The sequence below is a fragment of the Ovis canadensis genome, chromosome 17 (genome assembly GCF_042477335.2).
Source record: "Ovis canadensis isolate MfBH-ARS-UI-01 breed Bighorn chromosome 17, ARS-UI_OviCan_v2, whole genome shotgun sequence".
NCBI classification, from domain to species: Eukaryota; Metazoa; Chordata; class Mammalia; order Artiodactyla; family Bovidae; genus Ovis; species Ovis canadensis.
The window spans coordinates 82676962-82688609 of NC_091261.1; the positions used below are offsets into that span (position 1 = coordinate 82676962).

The 11648-nt window shown below is 69.5% G+C and overlaps 1 protein-coding gene across 2 annotated transcripts; it reads left to right on the forward strand.

The window, feature by feature from the left end:
• Window positions 1-87: 87 nt before the first annotated feature.
• SCARF2 (scavenger receptor class F member 2) lies at window positions 88-11202 on the forward strand. 2 transcript variants are annotated; one of them, XM_069558449.1, is made up of 11 exons: window positions 88-292; window positions 4972-5030; window positions 5119-5220; window positions 5376-5895; window positions 5997-6215; window positions 6351-6479; window positions 7045-7148; window positions 7221-7338; window positions 7574-7704; window positions 8717-8869; window positions 9625-11202. In XM_069558449.1, the coding sequence occupies exons 1-11, from the start codon at window positions 141-143 to the stop codon at window positions 10461-10463; spliced, it is 2526 nt and encodes an 841-aa protein (XP_069414550.1). In that variant the 5' UTR covers window positions 88-140; the 3' UTR covers window positions 10464-11202. The 2 variants fall into 2 exon arrangements, with proteins under 2 accessions (XP_069414550.1, XP_069414551.1); XM_069558450.1 differs by having other exon boundaries at window positions 89-292; window positions 7589-7704.
• The last annotated feature ends 446 nt before the right edge of the window (window positions 11203-11648 follow it).

Genomic DNA, 11648 nt, shown 5'->3' on the forward strand with positions numbered 1-11648 from the left:
ATCAGGGAGCCGATGTGGAATTTCCTGCCCGGCCCGGCGCCCCTCCTGCCGCCCCCCGCCCGGCTGTGCACTCCGCTTCCGGCCGCTCTCGCAGCGGCCGCACCCGCGCCCGCGCCCGCCCCGCGCCTGCCCCGCGCCGCATGGAGGGCGCAGGGCCCCGGGGGGCCGGGCCGGCGCGGCGCCGGGGAGCCGGGGGGCCGTCGCTGCTGCTGCTGCTGCTCTGGCTGCTGCCCGGCCCCGCGGCGCCCCAGGAGCTGAGCCCGCGCGGCCGCAACGTGTGCCGCGCACCCGGGTAGGAGCCGGCCGGGCTGGGGGAGGGGGCCGGAGGGGACGCCGGGGGCCGGGACAGGGGAGGGGGCGCCGGGGACCTCCCTGCGCCGAACGCGCGGGCCCCTCGGGCGGCCCTCCCCGACGCCGGCTCCGCTCCAGGCCGAGCCCGAGCCCGGGCGCCGGGCCACGACGGTGCGTCCGAGGGTACCTCGGGCGAGAGGAGAGCGGAGGGCATCGGGCGCCGGGAGGGCAGACACACGGGGCCCGAGATTTCAGACCCTTTGGGCCGGGTTGGGAGGGCCGTAAGAAGACGGGAGGAGCATTCCGAGCCCGTGGCGGGGCATGTGCCAGGGGCCCGGGCAGGCGAGTGTGGCCGGAGCCGGGAGGGAGGGAGGCCGAGAGGCCCGCGGCGGCCGCCTCCCTGCGCGGGGGGAGCCGCGGAGGTCTCCAGGCGAGTGGGAAGCACAGACTGGCGTTTTAGGGAGAGCGGACGTGGGTGGGAAGAGGGTGGTCCCGGAGCAGGGCGTCGAGGAGCCTGCGCTCCGAGTGGGCCGGGAGCCGGGACAGGACAAGGGCGGGCGCCGGCCTCGGGAGGATGCGGACCCTCCCGGGTGGGATGCGGGTGCCCCAGGAGCAGGCTAGGGAAGCCCGTGTGGGCCGGGCGAGGACAGGACTTGTGGGGGGCGGGGAACCGGGGCCCAGGACCGCGCACGGAGGACCAAGAGCGCGGGCCAGAAGCCGGGGGTGCGCCGGGGTCGGAGGGCCCGGTTGGCCTGTCAGCGGCCACTGCGAGGTCAAGGGCATCTCCGCGCGGGGCGGGGAGCCGGCGTGTGCGGGTGCTCTGGCGCGGGCGGGAGGCGCCGGGCGGGCGTCTGGAGAGGCGGCCACGGGCCCCCGGCAGTCGGGGCGCCCGGGGCCGCAGGGCCCAGGGAGGCTGCGTCCGGGGGCAGGGCGGTCGCCGCAGACAAGGGGCTGCGAGGGGCCGCGCGGGGTTTCCGAGCTCGCATCCCGAGGCGCGCAGACCCCTCCCCGCTGCCAGCCCCGCCTCCGGGGCGGGGGCCGGCCTGGCCCGCCATCTGCTTCACATCGACGCCGCCGCCGCCTCCCGGGCCTCCCGGGCCTCCCCGGCCCCAGGAATGTGGCGGCGGCGGCGGCGGGCGGGGCTGCCTGGAGGGGGGGAGGGCGCGATCGCCGCCGGCCTGTGCCTTGCCTCAGCTCTCCTTCCCCGTGGGGGTCCCTACCGGGGGATGCGAGGGCCGGCCGGCCGCGCTCCCCCGCCGCGGACCTCCCCATCGGGCGGCCCGTTCCAGTTGCCGGGAGCCTGGGCTGGGTTTCAGATCCCCAGGCCTCCGCATCCGAGTGGCCTCGGGCACATCGCTTAAGCTCTTCAGGCTAGGCCCTGCTCCTGACAAATGGGGTCAGGGGTGGCACCCGCCTCGTGGAGGGGAGGGAGGGGGGATGACCCTGGTCCTCTGTGGAGCTGGTTAATGGGAACCACCGCCACTGGGGGCCCCGCCTCCCTCCCCAGGGTCTGGACCATCCTTTCAAAGCTCCACTAGCTGTTGCCTCTGCCGGGAGGCAGGAGGACCACGGAGGGGACCATCTCTCTCAGTAAAACCCCAGAGGCTCAGTGTGTGCGGACCCGGCAGTGCCAGGGCACAGCTGTCCCGTGTGTGTGTGTGTGTGTGTGTGAGCGCGCATGTGTGTGCGTGTGTGTGTGTGTGTGAGCGCGCATGTGTGTGCGTGTGTGTGCGTGTAGGGTGGGAGACTTACCACAAGTCATCTGCCATCTGGCAAGGGCTAGGGAGGAGGTATTCAGCCAGGAGACCCAACTGGAGGTGATGAGTGAGAGGGGCCAGGGGAGGGCAGGCCCTGCGTGCTGAGGGCCTGTTGGAAGCACGGAAGGGGCCCGGGTGGCTGGGACGGGGATGGTGGAGGAGAGACCACCCGAGCTCTTGCCCACTCCTGAGAAGACTGAGGCCCTGGAAACCCTGGGGCAGGAGAGCAGAAGGTGGGAGAGAAGCAGGCAGGATGAGGCGGGGGTGAGGGGGCAGGGGACAAGTGGCCTGTCCCTCCTGGGTCCACTTTGGAAGGTTGAGCCGGGGTTATCTCTGGGAGGGCGCGGGGTCCCGGCCTTTCAGCCTGGAAAGACAGGCCTTACCCTGGGATGGAGTCGCCTTGGAGTGGGGGCTCACACGGAGGAGGCCTCCAGGGCATTGCCAGTGTCTCACTGGGACTCGGGAGGGAGCCGAGTGGGCAGAGCAGGGGGCCCGGGAGGGTGCCCGTGGTGGGACGGGAGGAGAGCAGGGTCATTGTGGAGTCCTGGGGGGTGCGGGCAGAGGGCAGGGCAGACAGTGGCACAGTGAGTGGGCAGTGCGCTCGGGCGGGTTCAAGATCAAGGTCTAATCAGCACCGCTGCAGCTGCAGGGACCGTGCTCCGTGGCGGGGCACCGCCTGCTTGCTGCGGGGCCTGGACTCACACCCAGGGTCCCGCCCGATGTCGGAGCTGCCCTGTCCCCGGCCCCCTCTCTTGACCTCTCACTTTCATTAGATCTGAGACAGCCAGGCTGCCAGCCTGTCCCAGCCTTTCCTGCCTCCCGTCTAGGAGGAGAGACCCCACAGGCTTGCCCTCTACACGGGCTCTGGCCCGCCCGCGGGTGGGGTTCTTAGCTCTGTTGGGTGGGGCCTGGGTGCCAGCCACGCTGGGGGAGCTTCCTGGGGCCTATTCAGCATGGGCTGAAGTGTGCACAGCAGCCTTGGGTGAGTTCTTGAGCTGTGCTCAGTTGCTCAGTCGTGTCCGACTCTTTGCAACCTCATGGACTGCAGCCCGCCAGGCTCCTCTGTCCCTGGGATTCTCTGAGCAAGAATACTAGAGTGGGTTGCTATGCCCTCCTTCAGGGGATCTTCCAACCCAGGAATTGAGCCGGGGTCTCCTTCACGGCAGGCAAATTCTTTACCGGCTGAGTTAGCAGGAAATTTCCTGGGTGACTTTTTTTTATTTTTTTGGTGCCAAAAGCTGGAGACATCTCACTCTCTTAATCTTCCTGCTAAGCCTATGAGTACCCATTGTACAGATATAGTGGCTGGCGCCCAGAGAGGTTAAGTTCTGTGCCCACACAGCAAGAGGCAGACCCAGACATCCTATGCACCTTCCTGTGGCCCTAAGGCCAGGTTCCCAAGCTGGTCACAGAGCGAGGAAGCCAGGCCATCCGGGACGGAAGGCGGGCAGTATTCCCAGGCCGTCCCAGCAGGCCATTCTGGTGGGGTCGCCTGCAGAAGGACCAGTTCCAGAGACTCTCCATCCAGAGAGCCGGCAGAAGAGGCAGAGGCAGGGGGTGATGGGTCTCCCCGCAGATGTGCTCCTCGCAGCCCCAGGGCAGCGCCGGGCTGGGTGGGTGGGGACACTGGGGTTCAGGAAAAGCCAGGCCTGTTGAGTGTTCCTGTCTCTGGCTTCCAGTTTTATTTGTGGAAAATAAGCTGGCCCATTCCTTGAAGTTTGGGGCTTTATGGGTCTTGTTCCCCAGGTCCCATATCTTTGGCCCAAAGGAGAATCCAGCCCTTTCTGGGAGAGGGGACTCCCTTGGGGTCCTGGGTGCCACCTGGGGTTTAGTGATCATCTCAAGCTGGGAACATGGAGGGCATCTTCTGAGGGGCTGCTAAGGGGCAGCTCAGCCTTTCCTTTCCCTGAACCCCACCCACCAGGGCCATCAAGCCCCTCCCACCTCCTCCACCAACACCTGCCAGTTATGGGTTCCCATCCTCCCCGAGAGACCCTCTCCTTTGCTCTGAGGTTGGACGGAGGCCGTGTGCCTTTAGGATCTGAGACCCCACAGACCTGCAGTGTGAGTGTCTGTTCCTTCTCGACCTCCTTTGCCCGCAGCGTGGGCACACCCCGCCTCAGCCCTCATGACCCTCACCAGGGGCCATGGCTTCACTTGGGCAGGGCCACCGAACCTCTGTGTCTGCCCACCCCATCAGCCCGGGGCTCAGGAGGCTGCACCACCCCGACATGGGACACTTAGGAAGCTCTTATCTCCTACTGTACCTTGGAAAAGCCAAATAAAATTGAGGTTTCATGAAATTGCACAGAGAGGACGTTCCAGCGTGGCCTTCCTCTAGCCCGAGTCTTGCCCTGGTGCTCTGCAGCCCTCACTTGCACTCTCCTCACCTGGACAGACTCCCTGGGTGTCCCCTGCCCGAGCAGACCCCTCGCCGAGCCCACCTCGCTCAGAGGCTGCCTGTCTTAGCCCCAACAGGGCACCCTGATGTGCTGCCTGACCCAGCCAGTCCTGGCACTGTCTGGGTCTGAACCCTTGACACCCATCGGGCCAGACTCTGCCCCACCCCGGGGTGCCCTAGCCTGGAGCAGGTCCTGGAGGCCCAGAGACTTTTGCCCCACCCCCACCTCACCACTGCCCCTCCTCGGACGCCTGGGGTCTCTTTTCAGGCCCAGCAGATAGGGGAAGAGGGCACAGATCAGGAGAGCAAGTAGAGGGAGCTGGGGAGCTCTTGGAGGGGGTCTGCTCTCTGCCGCCTCCCAGGGTTTGGTCTGGATGGCTGAAATTTGTGACTTACTCGAGCCCCCCGAACCTACTGCAGCGCCTCCGATAACCACCTCCCTGGGGCAAGGTGGGGATTGCCGGGGGTGGGGGGGGTCCCAGCGCGAGGGGCTCAGACTCAGGCGCCAGTCTCTGCCTGCAGCTCCCAGGAGCTCACGTGCTGCGCCGGCTGGAGACAGCAGGGGGACGAGTGTGGGATCGGTGAGTGGGTCACCCTGGGATCGGGGCCGGGGGCTGGGGCGGGAGTGCACAGAGAGGAGACGAGTGCGGCGGCCCGTCTCGTCCGCAGCTGTGTGCGAAGGCAACTCCACGTGCTCGGAGAACGAGGTGTGCGTGCGACCCGGCGAGTGCCGCTGCCGCCACGGCTATTTCGGGGCCAACTGCGACACCAGTGAGCGGATCCGGGCGGGCGCGGGGCGCTGGGGGCGGGGTCCCAGAGGGGCGGGGCGGTGAGGGGCGGGGCCTGGCTCGGGGGCGGGGCGCCGGCGGGAAGCCCGCAGGCTCTCTCGCCAGCGCCCGGGCCTGCCCCCGTCTCCGCCCCTGCAGAGTGCCCGCGCCAGTTCTGGGGTCCCGACTGCAAGGAGCTCTGCGTCTGCCACCCGCACGGGCAGTGCGAGGACGTGACGGGCCAGTGTACGTGTCACGCGCGGCGCTGGGGCGCACGCTGCGAGCATGCGTGCCAGTGCCAGCACGGCGCGTGCCACCCGCGGAGCGGCGTGTGTCGCTGCGAGCCCGGCTGGTGGGGCCCGCAGTGCGCCAGCGCGTGCTACTGCAGCGCCACGTCGCGCTGCGACCCGCAGACGGGCGCGTGCCTGTGCCGCGCGGGCTGGTGGGGCCGCAGCTGCAACAACCAGTGCGCCTGCAGCGCGTCGCCGTGCGAGCAGCAGAGCGGCCGCTGCCAGTGCCGGGAGCGCACGTTCGGCGCGCGCTGCGAGCGCTACTGCCAGTGCTTCCGCGGCCGCTGCCACCCGCTGGACGGCACGTGCGCGTGCGAGCCCGGCTACAGGGGCAAGTACTGCCGGGAGCCGTGCCCCGCCGGCTTCTACGGCCTGGGCTGCCGCCGCCGGTAAGCGCGGCCCCCGCCCAGGGAAGGGAGGGAGGGACAGGCAGCCGAGGGGGCGGGAGTGCGGCGGTCGGGCCCCGCCTAGCCTCCCGCCCCTTCCCCAGATGCGGCCAGTGCAAGGGCCAGCAGCCGTGCACCGTGGCGGAGGGCCGCTGCCTGACGTGCGAGCCCGGCTGGAACGGCACCAAGTGCGACCAGCCGTGCGCCGCCGGCTTCTACGGCGAGGGCTGCGGCCGCCGATGCCCGCCGTGTCGCGACGGGCACGCCTGCAACCACGTGACCGGCAAGTGCGCGCGCTGCAACGCGGGCTGGATCGGCGACCGGTGAGCGACGCGCGTGCACCCCGGACACGCAGCCCCCGCCGCCCTCCCTTCCCCGACCGCCCTCCGCGTTGGGCTCTGTGCGCTGCAGGGTCGTTGGCCCTGCTTCCTCTGACGCCCCCTCCCCCGCGTTCCGAGGTGTGAGACCAAGTGCAGCAATGGCACGTACGGCGAGGACTGCGCGTTCGTGTGCGCCGACTGCGGGAGCGGCCACTGCGACTTCCAGTCCGGACGATGCCTCTGCAGCCCGGGCGTCCATGGGCCCCAGTGAGTGCCCGGGGACGAGAGGTCTGAGGAGTCAGTATCCGGCACAGGACTCCAGCCAGACCCCAGGTTCTGCTGTATTGGCGACCAGGCGGGACCCAGGCTTGGCCCTCAGCCAGCTAGGGAGCGACCAGAGGCTCTTGGGGGGCAGTCTCCTGCCCTGGTGTGGAGCCGGCGTTCGAGCCGGATCTGGCGGCCAGGTCAGCCTGTGTTCAGTGGGCTCCCCTGAGCTGATGATATGAAGTGAGCAGGGACCTCCACGTTCACCCACGGATCTGGTCCGGCAGCCTCTCTTCCCTGTACACAAGAGTCAGCCCCCGAAGTGGGCACAGCGGACAGTGATCTCGGCCGGGCCCTCAGACTCCCCGGCGCTGGAGTGCACCTATGCATTTCCAAAACACTGATCGCCCAGGACGTGCTGGAGGTGGGGGTGGCCGCAGTCCCTAGAGAGTGGAGTCAGGGAACGCGGGGCTGGCCGGCCGCGGGGTCGAGCGCTGGAGGCGTCTCGTAGGGTAGCTCGGCGGCGCCCCCAGACCCCGCCCGCCTCCCTGACCTCCCGCTCCCTTAGCTGTAACCTGACCTGCCCGCCCGGGCTCCATGGCGTGGACTGCGCCCAGGCCTGCAGCTGCCACGAGGACTCGTGCGACCCGGTCACCGGTGCCTGCCGCCTGGGTGAGTGGGTAGGGGCCACCGGGGGGGGCGCGGGGGTCGCTGGCCCCCGCTCTGATCGGGCTCTCCCCACAGAGACCAACCAGCGCAAGGGCGTGATGGGCGCGGGGGCGCTGCTCGCCCTGCTCCTCGGCCTGCTGCTCTCGCTGCTCGGCTGCTGCTGCGCCTGCCGCGGCAAGGACCCAGCGCGCGGGTGAGGCTTCGCGGCCGGGCCTTAGCCCCGCGCGCGTCGTGCGCGGTCTGCGGCTAGGTACAGACCTAGCCCTGGCCCCGCCCCGGGTGGCCCCGCCCCCTTCGCTCAGGCCCCGCCCCGAGGGGCCGCGTACACTGTAGGCCCCGCCCCGCCGCCAGGCCCCGCCCCGTGGGTGGGCACCCGCTGGCTTGCCCCGCCCCTCCGGCCAAGGCACGGTCCCGCCCCCTTCGCTCAGGCCCCGCCCCCGCAGGGAGCTCTCGCTGGGGAGGAAGAAGGCTCCGCAGCGCCTGTGCGGACGCTTCAGTCGTATCAGCATGAAGCTACCCCGGATCCCGCTCCGCAGGCAGAAGCTGCCCAAAGTCGTAGGTAAGGATGACCGGGGAACACCCCCGACGCAGGCGGCTGCCGGGAAGTGGGCGTGACCGAGTCAGTATAGGAACGGCGGGGCCTTGATTGTCCATGGGAGGGGCGAGGGGAGGTGCGCCCAGGGCGAGGAAAGAGGGCTCGCGGATACGGGGGAGCCCGGGAGGAAGGCAGGGATGGCCTGGACGTCCCGTCGCCCCGCAGTCTGCGGGAGTGAACGCACCGTCTGTCCTGGTGCGGAGCCGCAGGTGGACGCGGGACCGGTGCGTGGGAATGCCCTGCCGCAAGAAGCCCCCGCCCCTGGCCCAGACTTCTGGAAGTGCCAGAGTCTTCCCTGGAAAGAGGGCAGGCTGACCCCTGGGCCCCCACCGCTGTCAGGACGGGTCAGCTGCCGGGTTGCAGGGCATGCCGTTTTCTCTTCTCTGTCTGCACTGATTCACACCGGGGTGGAAGCTCTCTGTGTCTTTCCCACTTGTTTCCAAAGATGAAGGGGACGAGGTGATGAAGGCTCCTGGGAGGTAAAGGTGGAGACAGCTGAGAAAAGCCACGCTGGGCCCACTCAGCATGGTGGGGTCTACGGACACAGGTGTAGGGGCTGGAGCCCACCTCCTGTTTGTGCGAGGGGGACAGGCTGGCCAGGCTCCGGGATTCTCTGTTGGCGGGGTCTACATCTGTGGAGGCTGTGCCTGGGGGTGGCAGCCTGCTGAGGTGGGCTGAGCCAAAGGGTGGCCTCTCCACTGCGCATTTGCCCTCAGAAACTGCCGCAGGGCAGGGTCTGAAGCATGGCCTGGAGGGCCTGATGGCATCTCCCAGCCAGGTGCTCCCTCTTCACAACTTCAGGCCTGACCTCGGTCAGCTCCCTGGCTGCTGGGAGAGGCCTGTTGAGTTGCCTGTCCTACTCAGAGTCTTGGGGTATGGCTGGTTGGGTCCCTACCTCACTGTGGCAGGAGGGCTGGTGAGGGCCCTGGCTCGGGCAAGGCAGGGCCCCTGGCAGCTGTGCCTCCCTCCTCCCCAGTGGCCCATCACGACCTGGACAACACACTCAACTGCAGCTTCCTGGAGCCGCCCTCGGGGCTGGAGCAGCCCTCACCATCATGGTCCTCCCGGGCCTCCTTCTCCTCCTTTGATACCACGGATGAAGGCCCCGTGTACTGCGTACCCCACGAGGGTGAGTTCGCCTCCTTGGGATGAGGACCCCTCTAGCTCTGACCCAGCAAAGGGTTCTCGCTGAAAAGATCTCGGCTCGGAGGAACAGGGAGGAAGGGCTGGTGATGCTGTTAGCTAGGGGTGGGGGACACACAGCTGAGGCTGCAGGTCAGGCTTCTGTGCTGCCCAGCCCCAGACTTGGCTGGGGGTCTGGGGAGGTAGCCACAGTTGGGTTCACATCTGGGGAGACCAGGTAGAGAGAAGTTTCTGGGCTGGGGGAGGAGCTGGCAAGAGGAGACAGGAAAGGGAGTCTTCGGGGTCTGGAGGCACACTTTGAGGGGAAGCCTTGGCTCACAAACGTCAGGAAGCAGGCTCACTTTCTGGGCTTCTGGCCCCTCTCCTCCTGCCACCGTCCCCGTGAATGACTCTGGGCAGGTGGCCAGGTGACCCTGAGCCTTGGAAGGCATTGCTCTTAAGGAAGGATACGGAATCGAGGGTCAAATGTGGCGATGGTGGCCCCGAGGCCGGGAATGGGGTGCGGAAGCGGTTCGGGGCCAAGGTGGAGCTGCGGCCCAGGAAGGAGCCCCTCGTCCTGCCCAGGGCTCCAAGTCTGCGGTCAGCGCGGGGAGCGTGCCAGTCCTGTCTGGATGCCAGGACGCATGAGCGCCAGTGGGGCGGGAGGAGGACGGGAGGGGGCGCTGGCGGTGGCTTGCGCCTGGAGGCTGGAGGGCCGAGCTTTTCCCGCGGGCGGTGACCGGCGCGCTCTTCCCTGGCCAGAGGCGGCCGCCGAGAGCCGGGATTCGGAGGCCCCCGCCGCGGCGCCGGTGACCACGCCCGCGGAGGAGGCGGCGCCCCTCCCCGCGTCCTCCGACAGCGAGCGGTCCGCGTCGAGCGGCGACGGGCCCGGAGGGGCGCTGTATGCGCGCGTGGCCCGGCGCGAGGCCCGGCCGGCCCGGGTCCGAGACGAGGCCCGAGGCCTGTCGCTTTCGCCATCGCCCGAGCGCCGGAAGCCGCCGCCACCCGACCCCGCCACCAAACCCAAGGTGTCCTGGGTCCATGGCAAGCAGGGTGCTGGGGCCACCGCTGCCGCCGCCCCCGCGCCCTCGCCTCCACCCGCGGGCCCCGAGGCCGCTCCCAGTCCCAGCAAGAGGAAACGGACGCCCAGTGACACGTCGGCGCGGCCCCCCGGGCTGGCAGAGGAGGGGCCAGCCCTCGCGGCACCCTCCCCGCCTCGGGCTCGGGCTCGGGGCCGCGGCCCGGGCCTCCCAGAGCCCGCGGACGCTGGCGGGCCCCCGCGCAGCGCGCCGGAGGCCGCCTCCATGCTGGCCGCCGAGCTGCGCGACAAGACTCGCAGCCTGGGCCGCGCCGAGGGGCCCCCGGGCATGCAGGGCCCCCGAGAGAAGCCGGCGCCTCCGCAAAAGGCCAAGCGCTCCGCGCCTCCCTCTTCTCCGGCCCGCGCGTCCCCCGCGCCTGAGGCCCTGGGGCCCGAAAAGGCGGCAGCCGGCGCGCCGGGATCCGACACCCCTCGAAAGAAAACCCCCATCCAGAAGCCGCCCCGCAAGAAGAGCCGGGAGCTGGCGGGCGAGCCGGGCCGGGCGGGCGCACCCACGCTGTAGTACGGGCGCCCCGTGGGCCTGCAACTTCCCCGCTTAGCAGCGCTGCTTGGCACCCCGCGCCCCGCGCCCCCGCGTCTCCCGCGGGGGCCCCAGTCTGGAGCCGCCTGGCGGGAGGCTGCGTCTCGCTGATTCAGGCCCCGCGGCCCTCCTGGACGGGACCATGCTCACTGCGGCAGGAAGCCCCATCCGGTGGCTGAGGCCTGACAGGCGCTTCGCTGACCCCTCCCTTCCCACGGCCTCCTTGGGGAGGGCTCCCGTCTGCCCGCCGGGCTCTCCCAGGCCAGGGGCAGGAGGGCTCTGTCTGGAGAACACCTCCCACTGGCCCAGAGTGCCTTGGCTGGGCCGCCTTCTCACTGGCTGGGGCCAGAAGCACTTCCACCCTGGATGCCTCTCTGGTCAAGGCCTGGTGCCTCTGGCTGGAAGCTCCTTCCACTGGCTGAGCCCCAGGGCCTCTGGTTGACAGGAGCCTGGGGAGGAGGGCTGGTCTCTGCTCCTCAGGGGGCTTGGCTGTCCCCCACCAGTCCTTCCCAGCCCCTTCCGCTGTCGAGCTGGTTTTGATGGCCTCCCAGCACCCCACATGCCTGGGAATCCGAGGGGCGACTCCAGTGGCCTGAGGAGACGTATTTATAGGCCCCCGGCAGGGCTGCCCCCACCCCCCACCCCCGGGGGCCCCAGGACGGGCTCCTCTTGGCAGGGGCTCGGCCAAAGCTTTCCGAATAAAGTGCCTCCCCCACCCCGCCACGGTCTGCCTGCTCCCTCTCTGCTGGGCCTCGGACAAGGACGTCACCCCCAGAGACCTGGCACCCCATGACCCAAGTGGCGTCTGGGAGCCCAGGTGTGGCCCCCCAGGACCACGTGAGAAACGCGTCCTGTCCATCTGCTCAGCCTTCGTCTTTTTATCCAATGTGCTGGGCACCCACTCGGCCCACCCCCCTGCTGGTGGTGCCGGGCAGGCGGGCAGGAACAGATAGGGTGGTTAACCCTGCCCTGCGCCTGCCCCACTGGCCCAGTGCTGTGCGCTTGGCGCCCTGAGCTCTTTGGTGTGTCTGGGGCAGGTCAGAGGCTGGGGCCAGGGGGCAGCAGGCCAGGGGCACAGCCTCCAGCTGGGCCACGTCTGGCAGTGCACAGAGCCCCGCTGTCTGTCTCAATGGGCTCCCTGTCCTCAGCCGGAAATGCTCAGGCGCA

Bases quoted from the DNA above. Each gene is read 5' to 3' on its own strand.
- SCARF2 (XM_069558449.1), top strand. From the start codon at position 141: ATGGAGGGCGCAGGGCCCCGGGGGGCCGGGCCGGCGCGGCGCCGGGGA. The intron at 5,031-5,118 runs GTGAGTGGGTCA...TCTCGTCCGCAG, and splicing joins GGGGGACGAGTGTGGGATCG to CTGTGTGCGAAGGCAACTCC. The intron at 8,870-9,624 runs GTGAGTTCGCCT...TTCCCTGGCCAG, and splicing joins GTACTGCGTACCCCACGAGG to AGGCGGCCGCCGAGAGCCGG.